Genomic DNA, 20451 nt, shown 5'->3' with positions numbered 1-20451 from the left:
GTTATTTACTAAAGTACTATCTCTAAAAGGTATTTATTATCTAAATTATATTTTTATTGGCCAGTAACATCTGTACATGTGTACTTCAAATTGTCCAAGACTGCTTGCGCATTTGTACTTCTGTGCATGACTGTGTGGTAATTTAATTTGCAAATACATTCCTAAAAGTCTGATAACCTATTAGTTATATTTGAGATCTATAAACTATTCAGGTTCTTTAACCTTCAATTCAAGTAACTACTGGTTATTAGGGCAATATCATAATCAGAGGAGTGTGTTTTTTAGTTCCTTCTTGCTACCGTTTTCATATTAGAGGGCATTTTATATGCATATGATGTGAACACTTCATATTATAGTTTTTCCCCCTCTTCAAGGCCTCATGCGTTTCACTTGGCAAATGTAAGGAATATATCAATGGAAAAGATGTGAGGCCTTCTTGTCCGTCCATCTATAGGTGCATGTGTGTACACAGATTAATGATGTGCCCTAACAAATCTAGTTTTTGCGCGTGCACATGTGTGTATGATGATGGTACAGAAGGCATACCACGCTTGATTTGCATAGATCTAATCTTCAGAAGTAAAAACTAACATTTGGATCATGTAAAGTATGTGTTTTATTATTTTCATGTGTTGGTTCCTGATGTTGTCAGCCATTTTTAAACCATCCTGCGTGAATTGTAAACCGTCAATTTTTCATCATATTTGAAAATTAAATTATATGGTATATTGGATATGATTAAACCTAATAATCTAGTAAATAAACCATGGTAAACACCTGTACTACTAGATCTAACGTGTGTGCATGTGTTCATGTGGACGCTGAACTTGGATGTCCCATTTTCTGAAAGCAATGTCTATCATTGAGGGGAGCACCGGTTGTCACCGTATCAGGTCAGAGATTATCGTCAGAGGTGTCTTGGATGCCGTTAATCCATGAGATGCAGCCCAAACATCGCTATTTTTTGTGTTTCTCAACTCTTTTTTAACTTTTGGCCTTTTGATGCCGTTGATCTACGAGAGGAATGGCTGTGAAAAATTTTGTGGGATCCATCTGAGAGGTAAACTATCCAACCATGGTATTTGGGTTGCCTTTAGTCATATGGATAACCTGATCTGTCTCGCATCCCATGCGACGTTGGAATTACGTGACAAATGCATCCACTCCCAGCTGACTTCACACGCTACCCTTCCCCCCATTCACTTGACATCATCGGATTTATGTAGCCTTTTCAGGCGAAATGGTGTATTACACATGGATGTGCTTTTGTCTTTGCAGGTGCATACATTACGGTCCATGTGCAAGTGCAACCCCCTTTGGGTAACACCGTCCGTTACCATTCAGAGGAGTGTAACGGCGATGCATTTTTTTTAATGAAGGATACCTAGTCGTGCTGACTAAGCCTGTCGTACTTACTGTTGCTTTTCATGCAGTATAAACCTCATGATCAAACACAGCTCAGTGAGATGTGGGGTTAGGGATTGCAGTAGACCGGCGGGGGGGGGGGACAAGGTCTCCACTCTCATCCTGTCTCAAAATCCTATCCTCCATCCTCACCTTCATTCCTGTACTGATTTTAACCTCCATCCCCAGTCCAAATGGGGTGGGGCCTTGTTTTCTCTCGGTTCACTGCCATCCCTAAAGAAGGCTTGGGAATGAAGCGGGATGGGGGCAAGGTGGGGTGAGAAAAAGTGTAAGTCCATCCCCTCCTTCATCCCTGCACGGGTTTTGATTTTAAGTTTCATCCTCACCTCCATCACCGCTTCATGTCCTCCATCCCCGATCCAAATGGGGTGAGGTGGGGCAGGGCCCCGTTTTCTCCCGTCCATTGCTATACCTATGAGGTCACCATGGCTGTCGGTTTTGTAATAGGTTCTGATTTGCAGTTTGGGCTGGGGTGAGCCCATTCAGACAAATGTTGTCATTATGGGTATTAGCCCTGAATTGTTAGGCCAACGATTCAGGTAAATTGGCCGATACCGATTCTCAAGTGAATTGTTCTGAATTGTCTAAAAAATATTTTGTGTCAATCAGAGCTTAAAACCATTAAAACAATATTAACAAAATTAATTTTAGGCGTTTTTTATATTTATTAAAAAATCACTGTTTCAGGTGATTATAGCATCGATTTTCTGCCTGAGGCACCGATACTGACAACATTGCTTCGTCAAAGCGCCATCAAAGTATCTGTTTTTTTTTTTGTTCTCGCCTTTTTGGCTTTTGTAAATGCGCATGGGTTATAAAGATGTACGGATGGTAGGGAAATATGGTAGTGGGAGTTTTACCTGATGTGACCAACTAACCGCTTCAACTCACTCTCCACCATCCACTTGAACCAAACAACTTAGACTGTTGCCTAAAACCTTCTCATTTTATACCCCCATTCTTCTAAGTTTTATGCACACGATGTGTTCTCAAAATGGTCGAATATTCCGTTATTCTTTACTTTAAAAGATATTTCAATTCTTTATACCATCAAAATTTTTGCATAGTGGGACGTTGCATGTTCAAAACCCAATGGTATAGGTAGGGATCTGCCTAACCACAGCTTGCCGTCAAAAAAAAAAAGTGCAAGATCGAGTGAATAATGACCACATGAAACTGAAAGCAACTTACTCGTACTCTTATGCCCTCTATCTCTTTGAATGTATCGATTCATTATCCGCAAACAGAGTATATATTTGATATATACATAGTAATAGTAACATAGGTACCTGAGAGATTTTTTTATGGGTGCCAACGGGTTTGGTTTGGTTCGGATCCAGGTGAAGCTAGACCTGGCCTGTTTTTTTTGGGTATGGTATTAGGTTTGGACCTGGGTCTAATCCGACCCACTATAAAAAAAACCATACCCGGACCTGATGATAACTACATGAACCAGACCGGGGCCACATCCTGTAAAACAATTTTTTTATTATTTTTACATTGAAAATTTGCTGGTGTTAATCGGAACTCGGGTCGGGCCTGAGTCTGGTATAAAATTTCATAAATTATACTCTGTTCCATGTATTAATCAAACTTTTGGATTCGAACCCGAATCTTAATCAGGTCTTCTTATTTATCACCATACCCGGATTCTATAAGGTTTAGTAGCGGTTGGATCCGGGAATATCCGACCCGTTGACACCCCTAGATTTTTTACTAGTGTTTAACAAATGGGATTGTAGATAAACCTACGAAATGGTTCAGATATTTGAGAAGCTGGTGGGACATTTCACTTTGGAGAAAAGGTCGAAAAGAGGGCATGGTAATGGTGAAGGGGGAGTATCGGCCCCATGTTTTTGTGTCCTCAGTTAAGCACCATGTGTCCACTAGGCAAGGCCCCCTAGTTAAAGCCCCTGCCGTTACCTTGAACCACGTGGTGTGATGTGCAGTAGACGTGACTGCTCACGCCTATGCATGTCCATTCCCTCTCATCATCTTTACCTTTGGTTTATATAAAACCCAATTCTCTACCTCTGCATCAGTGCAGCAACCACCTTCCCATTTGAAAGTTGGAGCACCCCTTCCTTCTTCTTATTTGTTGTGTTGTTGTAGAACAATGGCTTCGTCTGTGGATCCATTGGTGGTGGGAGGGGTTGTTGGAGAAGTCATCAATATGTTCATGCCTAGTGTGTCCATGTCGGTTTGCTATGGCAACAAACAGGTTACCAATGGCGGTGACATCAAACCCTCACTCACTGTTAACCCACCAACTGTCAACATAGCTGGTCGAGTTGACGACCTCTACACTCTGGTACGTGGCTACTTCTTTCTTTCTTTTCTTTATTTCAACTGCATGTATTGTGTTTGTGTTTAAAGTTCTAACATGTCATTCTTGGCAAAACCATGGCTAACTTTTACTTTTATGTTTGTTGCTAGGTCATGACAGACCCGGATGCTCCTAGCCCTAGTGAGCCTACCATGCGTGAGTGGGTTCACTGGTATGAGTTGTTTTTCTTCTCTTTTCCTTCACCCTCTTCTCTTTTGGTAGCTTATCTGTTTATGGAATATTACTGTTTGAGTTTGTAATGTTATGTATGCAGGATTGTGGTAGACATCCCTGGAGCTACTGATCCTTCTCAAGGTATGTGTTTATTTATCTCGTGATCTTTTGTAGGAGCTAGATGACATAATGGGGAGTTGGGCAACAAAACACCTTCAGATTGGCACCTGTTAGTTATTTTGCATGTTTATTATTTCATATGCACTGGTACTTGTCACCAATGCAATGCAAGAAGCATGTATATATATAATACTAAAAGTAAGAATAAATCACTTTTTTCTTAAAAAAAATTTAAGTTTTTTAGATCGGATGTGATCTACATGGTTTGTTTAGTAGAAAATTTGTTTTGAATCATGTTATGTTAATATGACAAGTAATTAGGTTTTTAAAGTGGTCCAAAAATCAACTGTAAGCAATGTGCCAAAATTTTATAACTTAAAAGATCACATTTTTATATTAGAAAAGCACGATCCAAGCTTGCACCTATGAATTTCTAGCTCATTAATTCCTTACCTTAATTAGTAACAAATATTTTTTCATATATATATATATATATATGGGGGGCTCCTATCACTTTTTTTGGCATACCGCCAACCTACCACTAGCGAATGGGTATTTTTCAGATTTTTAGCAAATCTAACCTTACAGTCAATTTGCTAAGAATGATATTTGGATCATATTTTTTTGATAAAAAAAATGATTTTTTTAAGCTTTGAATATTTATATAAATTTTAGATCGATGAATTTTAAACCTTATAAAAACCGACTAGCATGTCAAAATCTGACTATCTTAGAGTCAATTCTCATAAAATCAAGTACGTAGAACACGTGTACAGACAAATTTATAAAAATCATGAAAAAGCTCTCAAAAGCACATAAAGCTTGCAGTTAGCAAGAAAGTGACAGCTACCACTTTCTCTCTCTCATTGTGTAGTTAATAGAACACGTTAAGCGTGATCAAAATGTTAGATTTTGCATTTGGAGCACAGATCTATCAAAATCAAGTGTCTACCACCATATGTTTCTACCACATCCATACCACACTATCTTATGTGTTTACACTTGATTTTGATAGATCTAATCTTCAAATACAAAATCTAACCTTTGGATCACGTTTTAAAGTTGATTCAAACGTAATGTTTTATACCATTAATTGTTAATCGTCTGAAAAATAAAATCTTATGGTGTATCAAACATGATAAAACCTTTTGTTATTGTAAATAAACTTTGCTAAACACATCCGTATGGGGGCAGGTTATATGTGCCCCCGGAACATGTACTGTAGCTACAGTACATGTTCCGGTTTCGATTGAGCACTGTGTGGCGCTCAGTCGAATGTATGGGTGCACCATAAACCACCGTACATCCTGGAGGCAGGTGTACGGCACACCGTCGTCGCTCAGTCGGGACCCCGAAACATGCACTGTAGCTACAGTGTGTTAAGGCAACACCCTCTCTGTTCTGTATGGTGGTTAGATCTACCATTTGACGGCTAGATCCATCCACACAAATAAGAGTCTGTACCACTGTATGTTATCATGTTACAGAACCACTGTATATATATATCAGAGAGAGAGAGAGAGAGAGAGAGAGAGAGAGAGAGAGAGAGAGAGAGTTTTCTCTAAAGTTTTGTTGTGATTGTTGGTTATAGCAGGAAGGGAGATCCTTCCGTACATGAGCCCTCGGCCACCGATTGGCATACACAGGTATGTGTTCGTGCTGTTCCAGCAGCACGCTCCGGCAACGATGGTGACTTCGCCTCCCACAAGAGCAAACTTCAGCACGAGGGGGTTCGCTGCAAAGTATGGGTTGGGTCTCCCAGTTGCTGCGCTTTACTTCAATGCCCAGAAAGAGCCAGCAACCAAGAAGCACTGAAACTGTTACTATCATATATATGGGCTCTCCCGTGTCCGTGCTTGCGTCTTGTGTTCATTTTCGCTTCTTCTTGTGTTCGTTTTGCTTATTTCGGGGGATACTTGTTCTTGTATTTTCTTTTCTTTTTTTCGTTTCCTGTAGCAAGAACTCTGTTTGGACTGGAGTGTTTATTTTGTTTTTTAGTTGATGGTGGTGTACCTCTCCATACTTGTCTGCAGCTCAAACGAGAGAGAGAGAGAGAGAGAGAGGAGACCCTTTTTTTTTAAATGCATGCGCTACGGTCGACCATCCATCTCAACATTTGGACAGGGATGCCAGGATGGATGGTTGTCAGGCAGGTTATCGCATGCCCACCATGCAAAGCTGCATGTAACGTGAAGCCTTTCTGAAAAAAGCCATTCTTGAATTCTTTCTTGCAGTGAAACTGTCGAGTAGGGGACCTCAGTCTCTGGTTAACCCATATTAACTGCAGTGTAACTTTTTGTTGGGGTTGCAAATTGTACCATTCACATATCCAATTTTCAAATTAGTCCCTGCCTTATGACATTTTTCTAATCAGTGTCGCCTTTCTCTCCCTTATTACAAACTAGTCCTTCTGTGGTCTGATCAGGGAAGGTCACCAAAATGCCATTCATCAGATAGTTGTTAGTGTAAAACTTGTTGCAAATTAGTCCTTACTTTATTCACCTTTTGTAAATTGGATCTCCTATAAAGGCAGAACCATTAGCAGTTAGGCTCAGTAAAGCTAACAGCTGTTAACCTCCTGAGATTAATGAAAAGGTAGGGACCGATTTGTAAAATGGCATAAAGCCGGGATTATTTTGTGAATCGCTTATAAGGCGGGGACCAATTTGCAAAATACCCTTTTTTATAGAAAAAAAAAGAAAAATCATGTGCATTTTAACCATTCAAATGACTTTCAGTTTCGAAAATTTTTATGTTTATCAGGCAAAAGATGGATCTCTAATTTTTTAAAAAGGAAAAAAAAGTTCAATCCATCCGTAGCTTCGAGGTCTCTAATTAGCTGTTTGAAGAAACAGAGGTCGATCAGGTGCAGTGTGATTGCACACTTTTAGTGAGCTGCTGCAGATCACCTACCATCTTTGAGATACAGCCTGTCAGCTGTGCCAGGTGATCAGGTGCAGCAGCACACTTAAAGTGTGCAATCACATTGCACCTGATCTCAATGCCCCCAATAACCTATTTGGATCTTGACGGGTTCAACTAATGTGGATCCCAATCTCCCAGACCCAATAACCTAGAAATAAGTGAAACTGCAAGAAAATTGTTAGATAATGAAAACATGATTAAAAGGAATGAAAAAACGGTATGTTAAACAGCAGTATACATGCGCTAATTCAGCTTTATAGTTTCAGAGAATGATGTAATCAATAGTACAGGATTGTATGTGATGCAATTTCCAGATTGTGTGAAAGTGGATTTATAAATGAATAGTTTTGAACGTATTCTTTTATTATGTTTTTTCATGTCCTAGGCATTTTTTTTGCAAAAAAGAAAAAGACAGTTTTTTATTTTCAGAAAAATAGTTTCCTTTTTTTTTCAGGATTTTCAAAGTGTTATTGGAAAAGACATGTTTTAAATGGAGTTTTGTTAACTTCCAGCTCTTGATCTAAGAGAAGATTAGGTGATATGTTAATCATCAATTTTCGTTGCTTCAGCGATCAACAACCACCACTAGGGGTGGCTGATAATTAAGGATGTAAACTGTTCGGATTCAGATTGGATGCGGCTAAAACCAGATTCAACTTATCAGATGTTGGCTAATGGAATTTGGATTTGGATTCAAATGGTGACAAGCTCATACCAGATATGCTCTTTAATATGTACACGGATTCGGGTATCCATCAAATTCAAATATTTTATGGATTCCTAGCAAAAAAGTCAAAACCATATCCACATTCGATTATAATCCGATATTGTCTTGGCTTATCAAATGCAACTAGGGGTGCACACTAGCCGAGCCGAGCAGGATTTGAATTCAAGTCCTCACACAGACAACAAACACCCTACCCACTTGGTTGAAACCTGTTTTTGGGATTATTATATATTCAACAAAAACTTTACATATCCTAAAAGTAGCTCCCATATGACTCTATTAGCCAAGCTTAATCGGGCTAATCGAGCTAGGTTTTAACGAGTCAAGCTCGAGCCAAGAGCTAGCACGGCTTGTTGTGCAGCCCTAAATGCAAATAAATAATATATATTTATTATTTTTACTTATTATATAGATAAAAAATAAAAATAATATAAAATATATTTTTTAATATTTTTAAAATTTTGAAAAATAAGTAGAATCAGCCCCGTACCATATTGTTTATGGCCGATGTGATATGAATCGGCCTATTCAGGAGGATTCAAACCGATACTGACAACACAGGTCCACCGTGATAGCATACGAAAATGACTGCATGACTGCCTAATTGAGTTTGGAGAAGCTGCCACAGTCACAAACATCGTGATATTTTCAGGACATCGTGAAAATATCATGATTTTTTTTTAAATATTGCTTGTCGGCAGTTTTGAATGTTGAAAATAACATGATAATTATCATGATATTTTTTTAATATTTACATTTTTATTGGCAATGTCTTGGGAAATGGGCTTTTACATATTCTGTATTTTATTCCTTTTTACTTATATCCTCCTTGATTTTTTGAATTTCTTTTTTTGCTGATATTTCCAGTTAAAAATGTAAGAAGTACAATTTTTTAAAAATTTCTTAAAAGAACCGACTGCCGCATTGTTTCCATTTAAAACTTTTTGTCAACAAAAGTTTGGTGCCACATTTAAAGGTTTCTTCCAGAACCTTCCTTCATTTTTTCATCAATTTGGATGGCAACCCCAACTTTATTCACAAATGGAGTAAAAGACTAAAGGGAATGTTGGCTTGATTACGAGGAATCCTTGCTGAGAACCCGATCCGGTCACTTAATGGACGCGCCCCTTGCGATATCACAGACACCTAAGCCCTTACGAAGCTCACCAGTTAAAGGCACCTGTAAATCTGATGGGAGTCGAACTTGGGATGAAGGGGTCTGCACCTTCTCCCTATGCTCACTACCACTCAGGCGACCTAGGCTCAGGGGATAGTAATTGCTACCCTTGTGGGTACCCCCTTGTTGGTACTTACAAAAGAAGGTTGGTTTGATCAAATCTGAACCTATGAATGAGTTCAGCATGGGTCAGAATAGTAGAAATCGGCTTGCTCACCATATTTTTTAATGTAAAAAAAAAAAAATATTATTGAAAATTTGGCACATTGTAAGCCTTAATTTGCTTTTCAATTCCTGAAAAAATCCAATATATATGTCAGAAAATCATGATCTAAAACCAAACCATTAGATTATCTCTGGAGGGTCAGATGTATAAAAAAGAATTAAAATTTTAAAAATAAAAAAATTCACTAGGGGATTCTTTACCCATAATGGTAGCAAACATTGTTCCTACTTTCTTGACCATCGACCATAATTTAACATCATAAGGGAGTGCAAATGTAAGTCAAGCAGCTCCCATTTCCAGTGTAAGGCTGATGGCATTAATGAGTAGCACAGGCCCTCCTAGCCTTCGGGTTTTCGGCGAGCCAGCGCGACCAGGTCTTCGTGCTGGGTGCGGTTTCTTAGGTTTATATATTAAAAAAAAAGGCCGATGGCATTTCCCCTAAAAATATCCTCTAATTAGTTATGACTCTTTTCAGAATGCAACTGATATGCTTTGTGCAAGGGGTGCAAATGGGTCAGCTACGGGTTGGATCATAGCAGATCTGATCCAAATATGAATATTCACCAGCAAGTCCTAACAAAAAATTCCTAACACTTGACCAGATCGTGTATAGGGCTCAATCTGGACTCAAAAGTGCGAATGGATCATATCCGATTCAGATTCGAGTCTAGGATCCCACAGAAGAGACTGATCTAAATCAGAAAATATGTCTGATAGCATAGATCCTAATCGGATTTGAATGTGTTTTGAGCTTATACTAACATCCATATCCAAGAATGATGCGGCAGAATCTGATGGGAGGTTTGATCAAATCCAATCCATTTTTACCTCTATTTCTACCACGACTAAAGATCAGGTGCAATGACATTGCACACTGAGTGTACCGATGCACCTGACAGCCCTCCATCTCATTGTTGGGTTGTATCCAGATATGGAGGGTGGTCAGGTCACTACAAGAAAAATACAGATTAGCGACGGACGCTATCCATCGCTAACGTGTTTAGCGATACATTAGCGACAGAAAGCGGTCGTCGCATAATCTTGATCGCTAAAATACAACAAAATTTATCTGTCATCAATCCGTCGCTAATTAGCGATGGATTAACGACAGATCATATTCGGCGCTCAATAAGGACTAATTTGGTTTTGCGAAGAAATGTATTTCGTCTCTAAAATTTAATGACGAATACATATCTGTCGCTAATGTCCATCGTCAATTTAGCGGCGGATTAAATTTCATCGAAAAACGTCGATTGATTTAAATTGACGATGGATAATATCCGTCATAAATTTATTTATTTTTTTGAAATATGAATATCAAGAAAAATTTCTCGCTATACAATTTATATAACTTGTGTATAAAAAACAAAGTACACATAAAAAATACATATACAAAGCAAGTGAAACAAATTTAACACAAGTTATAAGTTAAACAAATTTAACAACCCAATACAGTCATTGCCAAGTTCTAATTAGTTACAAGTACGTGAAACAAATTAAATACATGAATCTAATCCTCGCCAAGATTTGGAGCATCATCCTTTTCATTGTCTCGATCTGCCCCTCCATCCATGCCTCCATCAGCTCCTCTACGTTGATCATCTCCAGCATCCTCTAAGAGAACTGAAATATTAGTACTGATAAATAAAATATAATAAAATAAATTATATGCAATGCACCTAATCTAATGCAATCAAAGTAAATGACTGAATGACACATAGACTAGCAATAAAGTGAAGGACAATAACAAAATTCAGATATGTGTTATAAGACTGACAAATTTTTTTTTATAGTGATTCAATCATGTAGAAATGTGTTCTAAGGTTGTCAAAAAAATGTCACAGTGATTCATGTACGCATATAATGTTTATAAGGTTGTCAAATAAATGTGTTATGTATCACAATCATGCATATATATGTTATAAGGCAGTCAAAAAACTTTCATAGTGATGAAATCATGCTTATATGTGTTCTAAGGTTGTCAAAAAACTTCCATAGTGATTCAATCATGTATATATGTGTTCTAAGGCAGTAAAAAAAATTCATAGTGACTTAATCATGCATATATGTGTTTTAAGACAGTAAAACAATTTCATAGTGATAAAATCATGCTTATATCTGTGCTAAGGTTGTAAAAAAACTTTCATAATGATTCAATCATGCACATATGTGTTCTAAGGTTGTCAAAAAACTTTCATATTGATTCAATCATGCATATATGTGTTATAGGGTAGTAAAAAAACTTTCATATATGCTAATATCATGCTCATATGTGTTCTAAGGTTGTCAAAAAACTTTCATAGTGATTCAATCATGCTCATATGTGTTCTAAGGCAGTAAAAAAACTTTCATAGTTATTCAATCATGCATATATGTGTTTTAAGGTTGACAAAAAACTTTCATATTGATTCAATCATGCATATATATATATATATATATATATATATATTATAAGGCAGTAAAAAAAGTTTCATATGTGCTAATATCATGCTCATATGTGTTCTAAAGTTGTCATAGTGATGAAAGAATGTTTGTATGTGTTTAAGGTTGTCAAAAAACTTTCATAGTGATTCAATCATGCATATATGTGTTATAAGGTACTAAAAAATTTTATAATGATGGAATCATGCTTATATGTATTGTAAGGTTGTGAAAAAAAAATCATAGTGATTCAATCATGCGTATATGTGTTAAAAGGGTGTCATAAAAATTGTATAGTGATTTAATCATGCATATATGTGTTCTAAAGGTGTCGAAAAAATTCATAGTGATTCAATCATGCATGTATGTATTCAATCATGCATGTATGTATTCAATCATGCATATACTAGTTTTAAATTTAATGGCATGAAACACATTACATGAATCATTATACCTGATGGGCACCGGAGTTCATGTTGAATGCAGACGAAGTTCTCCTGTCCTGAAAAAAGTTGCACAACTTATTATGGACAAGGTTGAGAATGTCATCATGTAAAAAGTCATGCATTTTGTCCTCAAGACGCTGACAGACACCATCCCAAGACATAGCAGGGTCAATCGAACGATGAGAGTTGATGCTGGCGAGAGAACTCTGAGAGTCTTAGCTACAAGAGGCAACGACTTGTGTGGTGTTCTCAAACTCGAACACACGACCCTTTTCGGGTTCACCGGTTGCAGTCACCCATGTTGCATGATCAAAAGGCAGATGCTGAGTGGAGTCATCGTCATATCGCTCTACCATCTGCTGCTCGTATGACTCCTACAAAGTAATGATTATAATATGAATTAATAATTAATAATTATAATGTTTATGATAATGCAATTCATAGTAACTTGTATATTACAATATTTATTAATACAATAAATACAAACTATTCCATGCTCTTACGTTTATGTGTTTCAAAAAATACATCCTTTTAAGGCACAATGTATCCTTTTTCTGCTTCCTACAAGGTTAAAGGATAAAAAAATCAATTAAAAAATATGCAAAAATATTTATAAATTTGACAATATATATTGATGAGTTACCATTTTCTTCTTGTGGCTCCCAAAAGTTCTAGATCCACCTGTGTGTAGATGGGCATCGAGCATCTTCGCTCAGTTTTGTGTTGCATTTGCTGAGCAGTTTTGAAATTCATTGCTCGCCCACTTGTCGCACATTCCATCCCAATAATCTCTCATGATAGTAGAAGGGTCATGGCTCTTCCATTGCAGTGAATCATTTATCCCACCAGCTGCTTTTATTATTGCAGTCTTCATATTGTGAAGCATGTCGGAAACTCGATTGACAGCCACCTTCTGCCACACTACCCTCGCGTCCTTCTCCTCGTTCGCAGTCGCGAAGCGATGCGAAGCCTACAAATATTTTCAGAAAGTTAACAGATATGACTATAACAAAAAATTAAATATAAAACACCTTAGTTATGATAAACTATTTCATACCATAAATGAGGATAATAATTTGTCCAACACCTCATTCGGGTACTCTTTTCATTAAGCGGCCGATCCTGAAAGATGCTGAAGTAGTGACTTTCTAATTTTTTTTATTACTTCTTATGGCTCGAACCTCGCATTGTACATGAATTGATACACAATAATAACCGACTGTCGATATACACTATTTATAAGATAAGTATTGGACAAGTGACAATAAAATACTTACGGTCAACTATCGATATACACTATTTGAATGAGTCGTCATGTGTCAGACTGAGAAGACCCTGCATCCGGCGTTGTCTCGTGATCTGTATGAGTAGCTGGTGTAGGTGGGTCATGTGTAGGCAAAACATCACCTACAGAACAATGAGTTAAAAATTTACACAATGCACATTTAAACTAATCAAGTATATAATTATTTAAATGATATACTTATCGAAGCATTACGTGAAAACGAAGACTGAGACCAGCTATCACTGAGCTGGGATCCTATAAAGACGATTAACAAGTAACAAATTTTATATCAACATATACGCAAAAACATAATGAATGCCTATATTTAAATATAACACAAAGACATCTACCTAAGGATGTCTCACGACCTCCACTTGATCCTCGACCACTGTTACCTTCACAAACCATATTCTAACAAATAAAAATGTTATTTTGATCAGTTACATGATATGCAATTCCATGGATACATAATCAAATCGAAAATAACTTGATGCAAGAATGAATACAGTCACATCAAACATAACAATACATTCAAATCATTTATATCACATCAATGTCAAACATGTACTTGCAGCAAATACACTCAAATATCCTGCTAACTACTACCATGACTAGCATGGTCTCCGAACTACAAAAATAAGAGCATATGAGAAACTGATGTGGTATGTATTATAAAATGTATTTCACTAGCTCGAGTATACTTCATCATCACTTGTTTGACTTTCATATTTTTTTTCCTCCTCTTCGTCTTCTTCTTTATTGGGTGCTCATTCACTTGGTATATTATTTGTATCACATTCTTCCATACGTGTGTCATCGGACAATGGGGATGTGACATGCATACCATGTGTGACATCGTGACCATAAGAGAAGTCATACATATCATTTGATTGATAGTAATCACCCTCTTCAACAATCTTGTCTTCCTGTAACTGATCATACCCAGGGTATAGTTTAGACTTCACCTTGCAAACCGCCCACCATTCATTTCTATCTGACTTCCTTGTCGAATATGAAGTATAGTAAACTTGTTGAGTTTGCGACACTAATATGAATGGTTCATATGTCCCAAACCTTGATTTATGATTCACCTCTACAATGCCTGAGGCTTTATCGACTCTTGTTGCTGTGGGATCAAAACAATGACACTTGAATAAAGTTACCCTGTTATATAAGCCTAAGTAAGTCAACTCCATTATTTCTTCAATAACACCATAGTAGTCAAGTTCATTTTCACCGTAGTTGCTACTCTTGATACACGCGTCACTATTCATCGTTGACTTATTTACACCATAGTCTTTTTTATGGAATCGATAACCATTTACGATGTATCCGTTGTAACATTGCACAACTTTGGTCGAATCATTTTGTAAATCGCACATTCCTTGGTCATTAACATCACCATGGCAGACCTACAAGCATAAACAATGACTGTAAATACGACCAATTAAGTAACATATTGTTGTTTACATGTAAAGAATGCATGTCATCATTCTTACCAACTCTTTTAACCATGCCACAAACTTATTTTCACGTTCTTTTTGTAATTCTAAATCAGTGAGATGAGAAAGTTCTCTTCGCAACTCCAGATCAAATCGTCTGCACTTAACAAATAATTATATTACCGAACCATCTATGTAGAGAACTTGGTATAACATATTATGTATACTTACTCAATGTAGGGGTCGATCTCTGAGCAATTAAAAATGATATAGATTTGTGTTGCGTCTTGCTCTCGATCTTCTAAGAGTCTTGACCGGCAACTGCCAAAGGCATTCCTAAGTGGTTTAAATATCGATAGTTTGACAGACACAATAACTTGTTCTCAATCATCGTTATGAGATGGTTAAGTACAACGTTTTGGAATATGAGGCTCAAAGTACATAGATGAGAAATTTGAAATCTCTTCTAAAGTGTACGCCTCACAAATTGAACCCTCCACTCTTGGTTTATTCTAAACCTTTTTTTTGAGGTCAAACATGTATCTGTCAATAATATACATCTCGTAATACAATAAATTTTTAATAGCATTAGAGAGAAAAATATAAAAAAAATTACCTTTCAAATGGGTACATCCATCGATATTGCACAGGACCACCAACCCTAAGTTCATATGGCAAGCTTATGATCACATATTCCATAATGTCGAAAAATGCTGGAAGAAATATCTTCTCTAGCTGACAAATAGTGGTAACGACAAAATCCTCTCGATTCTTTACCTCACTTACTACAACTTTCGATACATACAATGTTCTAAAAAATCGATTGAACTCCGATAATACCTCCCATATAGGTTTGTTTAACATATTATGGAATGCTAAGGAAATCAACCGTTGCATGATAACATGACAATCATGGCTCTTCAACCCATATAATTGTCCCTCGTCTATCTTCACAGCCTGAGCAATGTTAGAGACATATCTATCTGAAAATCTCAACAGTTGCAACCATTGACATAACTGCTTTACTTGATCTGGTCCAAGCACATACCTTGCTTTTGATTTCAGTATTTTGCCATTATACACTTTGAGTTCCAATTTTGGTCTTTTATATATTACTTTTAAATTCATACGGGCCTTCGAATTATCCTTATTTTCTCTTTGACATTCATTACCGTATTGAACACATTATCAAACACATTTTTCTTGGCATGCATCACATCCAAATTATGTCGTATCAATAAGGTTGACAAATATAGTAGTTCCCAAAATATAGATTTCTTTGTCCAATTGTGATCTTTTCCAAATCTAAGGAAGGGTCTCGCACTACGGGCATCTATCAGTCCATATGAAAAATATCACAATCGTCTTAAAATGTATATGCTAAACAATCGTGTAGGTGGACTTTCTATTTCAGTTGTGCCTGCTTTGAACGCATTCCTTTGTCATCGGAACATATAATCGCTGGGTAGAAATCGACAATGACAATTAAACCAACACGACTTCCTTCCATGCGTCAATCTAAAAGATTTTGTATCCTTCATATAGTACGGACATGTCAATCTCTCATGTGTGCTCAAATCAGATAACATATCATATGCAGGGAAGTCACTAATTGTTCATAAAACAACAACCTTCATATTGAAGTTTTGTTTTTTATGGGCATCGTACGTGAGAACATCGTCATCCTACAATATTTTCAGTTCATTAATCAATGACCTTAAATATACATCAAGATTTTGGCTCGAAGATGTCGGGTTAGGGATCAATAGAGATAAGAAAAGATTTTGATGCTTCATATATACACAAGCTTGAAGAAATGTTATATGAGGTGACAAATACTGACCAACACGAGTATGTAGTTGATCTACCACCAAATGGATTAAATCCATCTGTACATAAATCGAGACTAACATTTCTCACTTCCATTGCGAAGGTCTGATGAGTACGATCAAAGTGCTTCCAAACTTTCCCATCAACAGGATTCGTGATCTTGTCTTCATCGTGTTGAACTTTATTTGCATGTCATCTCATGTGTGTAGCTGTTCTTGAAGAGATATACAATCATTGTAATCTAGAGGTGAGAGGAAAATAGCAAAACGACTTGTATGACACTTCTTTGGTAGCAGCTGTTAGTCTAGGTCACCTTGTGTTAAGACGTTGCAAGTTCAAATCCCAATGGTATGATATATAACTGGTGAGGGGTCTGCATAAGAAACCGCAGATTGCCTATAAAAAAAAAATATCACTCATCACAAACCAAGACTAGAAACGGGACCCATGTTTTGGGTGGTATGGTGCAAAAGAAAACGACAGTGTCCCCTTGTGAGGAGGGCGCAAGTGAACCCACATGTTGACACTCAATGATTCTGGGTAGGTCCCACGTCCAAGCGTTCCTCCACTGCTCTCATTTGGTATGCCTAGTGAGCTACCCCCTACGCATGATTGAACGCCACCGCGCTGCTGAGCTTTTGCTTGAAAAAATTGTGATAGACATGGCGATATTTACAAAAAAAAAAATCTTGAGAAATCACGTGACAGTGTTAAACGGAGATATTTTCAAAATATCATGATTTTTTTTCATAAAAACACAAATATCACATTTTTAATGTGATATTTATGTTTTTTAATGGCTATTTATATTAAAAAATGTGTGTATTTTTGTTTTTAAATACATTTTATTTGTATTTCTTCCTAAAACGTATTTTAAAAATGCTTAAATTGTTTATTATTGCCAGTATTTTGCCAAAAAAACAAGTTTTTTTCCCAAAAATTTATATTTCACGTAAGTACCGACATTTTGCCTTTTAAACCTTTTGTCACCGTGCTCGCTAGTGGCTACCACAGTGACAAATATCCCATGATTTATAATATCGTGAGAAATTGCTTAACAGTTTAAAACTGTAATTTCTCACAAGATTTTCAAAATATCGTGAGATTTATGAAAAAACATAAATACTGTGATTTAAACAATAAAAATTTATTTTTTTTATTGCCAAAAAAAAGGAGAGATTTATGCAAAATTTTCAATTTCTAGCTAGTTTTTGAAAAAAGAGATTTTGCAAAAAAAACGTTTGTCACTATGGTGGCTACCAGCTAGTGAAGGAAAAAGGTAGTAGGGCAAGGAGTTGTTGAGAAAAAAAAAGAAAAAGTAGGGGAAGTGAATGTTCCTAGATCACTTCCTGAAACTATGTTGCAGAATGAAAGCAAATTTTAGGGGATCCTTCCACTTTTGGACAGGATGACACAGGCCACCATCAACTTGTCCCCGCGTTTAGTGATCCTATTGTCCCAACAAGGTCTAGAAATGGTTGACAAGGACACTCAAGTGAAGAATTACAAAACTGCGGCCTGCCTTCCTTTCCTTTCCCCTTTCATCATTGTCCTTAATTAATGCTTCCAACTGGTCTAAGGTGGTCTCCACCATTTTTTTTCTTAGGATTCCAGGAAATAGTGAAATCTTTAAATTTTTACCCATGTCGATGCACTTTTATTTTGAAGACAAGCTCCCACCACCATAGGGAGAGTGCACTGACTGCTCCTACCAACCACGCGGACTCGCCTTTGGTATTGGTTCCCATGTCAATGCACTTGGGTTGGGCCTGATAAAAGGTGGAAAATATTGGCTAAACGGGCCTAGTTTACCCGAAGCTGACCCGGATCAAACCCTATAAGACCTGGGTCTGGCTATTATGACAAATAAGAAAACCCGATTAAGACCTGGGTCCAGTCCTGAAGGTCTAATTAATACATGAACCCATGTATAGTTTGTGTAATTTTATACCAGACCTGGGCCTGACCCGAGTTTCGATTAAGACCCGTAATTTTTAATGTAAAAATGATAAAAAAACATTATTTTACCGGGTATGGTTCATGTAGTCCTTATTGGATTTGAGTATGGTTTCTCTTATACTGGACCCAATTAAACCCAGGTCCGGATCCAAGACCATACCCAAAAATCTGGTCCAAGTCTGGTTCCCCAAGGACCCGAACCAAACCCGACACATTGATACCCCTAGCTACACCTATTTGTATTGTTTTTTTTTTTTTTTCTGATCAAGCCCTGTCAATATGATCGTCATGTTTTGTTTTGTTTAGTCAAAAACCTACTTTGGTTTGTCAGGTTGCATTGCATAAGTGGATTTTGTAAGAGCCCGCAAAGTTCTAAAATTTTATAATGAATAAATAAATAATATATATACTAAAATGTGTTAACTGGAAATATGTAAATCGGAGTGCGAACTAGGTGTTTCTGACACATTTTTTTGCAAATCCAATCTTGCAAATGCATTAATCATGGATCATGTATTTTTGATTAAAAAATGTGATTTTTAGATGCTTGAATATTTAAGAAAATTATGAGTCATTGCTACTACTCATACGTCAGTTTCTTCTTTTGGCCCAATTTTAAAACTAGTTCTACTCTACGTGAAAGAGTTGTCAAACACTTAAATGGGTCAACTTGGTTGCTTCAAATTGAAAACCAAATCATATTTTTTTATAATTTAATTTTTTTTATTGCATGGAGTTCATAAAGAATGACCATGGTGGGATGAAATAGTTATTTGATAGACTACAACACTCACATAAACAAATGAATTGTCATGGAAGCAAAGCGAAAAAATAGGACCCCTTGAATAGTCATTACAAACCTTTTTTTTTTTGCAAGGCAAGCTGGGGTTAGGCACACCGCTACCAGATATCTCTTAAGCCCCATGTGGCAGAGGGATTCGAACCTGGGCGTTCAGCTTGGCATAGGACTCCCCTAAACACATGGATACCACCTCGGTCATTATAAACCTTCTCTAATATCACCATGTATTGAGTGAGTAATGACAATGTCTTCTAGTAGACTAATAGAATCATGATTTGGCCGTTGATGCCTTAGGCTGAATGTTGTGGCAGAAAATCGATAGGATACTAACCTTTTCTTTTAAGAGAAAATTCAAACAAAAAAAGATTCTTGATTTCCCATGGCATCCACATAGCACCGTAGCATAAAACCCAAGAAATCGCATATTGACAGTGCCATCACAATACTTCATATCTTGCTAATTTCCATGTTCTTTCTTGCAGTAAGAATATACCTAAGTATATATATATAGATATATATAGAGAGAGAGAGAGCATATTGATGATTTGTACCAAATAATTTCTGGGTCATTCTTGACAAGAATCAGATGGTTTAATTATTATGTGAACATTTAATATTGCTTTAAAGAAAGAAAAAAATTGGAAGAGCATAAAAAGACAATTTTATCTTTACAATACAATAGTAGAATGCGAAAGAAAGGGACAAAAAAGAGAGCAAAGGCCTTTGTGGGTGTGTCCCTGTCCTGATCCCAATGATTACAGAGGTCAACCTGTAAGCCGACAAGGCGACGGGAGGATTGCCCGATCGGGAAACCTGCCCGGCCATTGCCCCACAGGAAAGCAGGCTTTGGTCTCTGGGAGAAGATGAAGCGGCCCACGCCTCACATGTCTGGCAATTCAGAAAAGCGAAACTTTGACGTATTTACTTTGGTTAATAAAATTCAATCATCTAAGTTAATGGCACTTGTTTTGTTGTGTCATTAGAAGTAGAACCACCTCATTTCCTAGGAAACTGCACCATTCCCCAACAATTTCTTTTTAGTTCCTATCCATTCCCCCATTCCCTATTTCTGTCTATCCTCCTCCCCTCATAATAGTGTACTCTTCCTCTTGTCTTGTCTTGCTCTTTTTCTTGGCTCTCTTCCTTTCCTTTTTCCCTTACAAAGC

The 20451-nt window shown here is 36.9% G+C and overlaps 1 protein-coding gene across 1 annotated transcript; it reads left to right on the top strand.

The window, feature by feature from the left end:
* Nucleotides 1–3541: 3541 nt before the first annotated feature.
* Nucleotides 3542–5860, top strand: LOC149841458 (protein MOTHER of FT and TFL1-like). The gene is made up of 4 exons (XM_090005273.1): nucleotides 3542–3736; nucleotides 3862–3923; nucleotides 4026–4066; nucleotides 5640–5860. The coding sequence occupies exons 1-4, from the start codon at nucleotides 3542–3544 to the stop codon at nucleotides 5858–5860; spliced, it is 519 nt and encodes a 172-aa protein (XP_089861399.1).
* Nucleotides 5861–20451: the final 14591 nt, after the last annotated feature.

This window comes from Nuphar pumila, chromosome 4 (assembly GCF_984573655.1).
Source record: "Nuphar pumila chromosome 4, dmNupPumi1.hap1.1, whole genome shotgun sequence".
In the NCBI taxonomy this organism is placed as follows: domain Eukaryota; kingdom Viridiplantae; phylum Streptophyta; class Magnoliopsida; order Nymphaeales; family Nymphaeaceae; genus Nuphar; species Nuphar pumila.
This window is presented reverse-complemented; position numbering and strand designations above follow the sequence as displayed.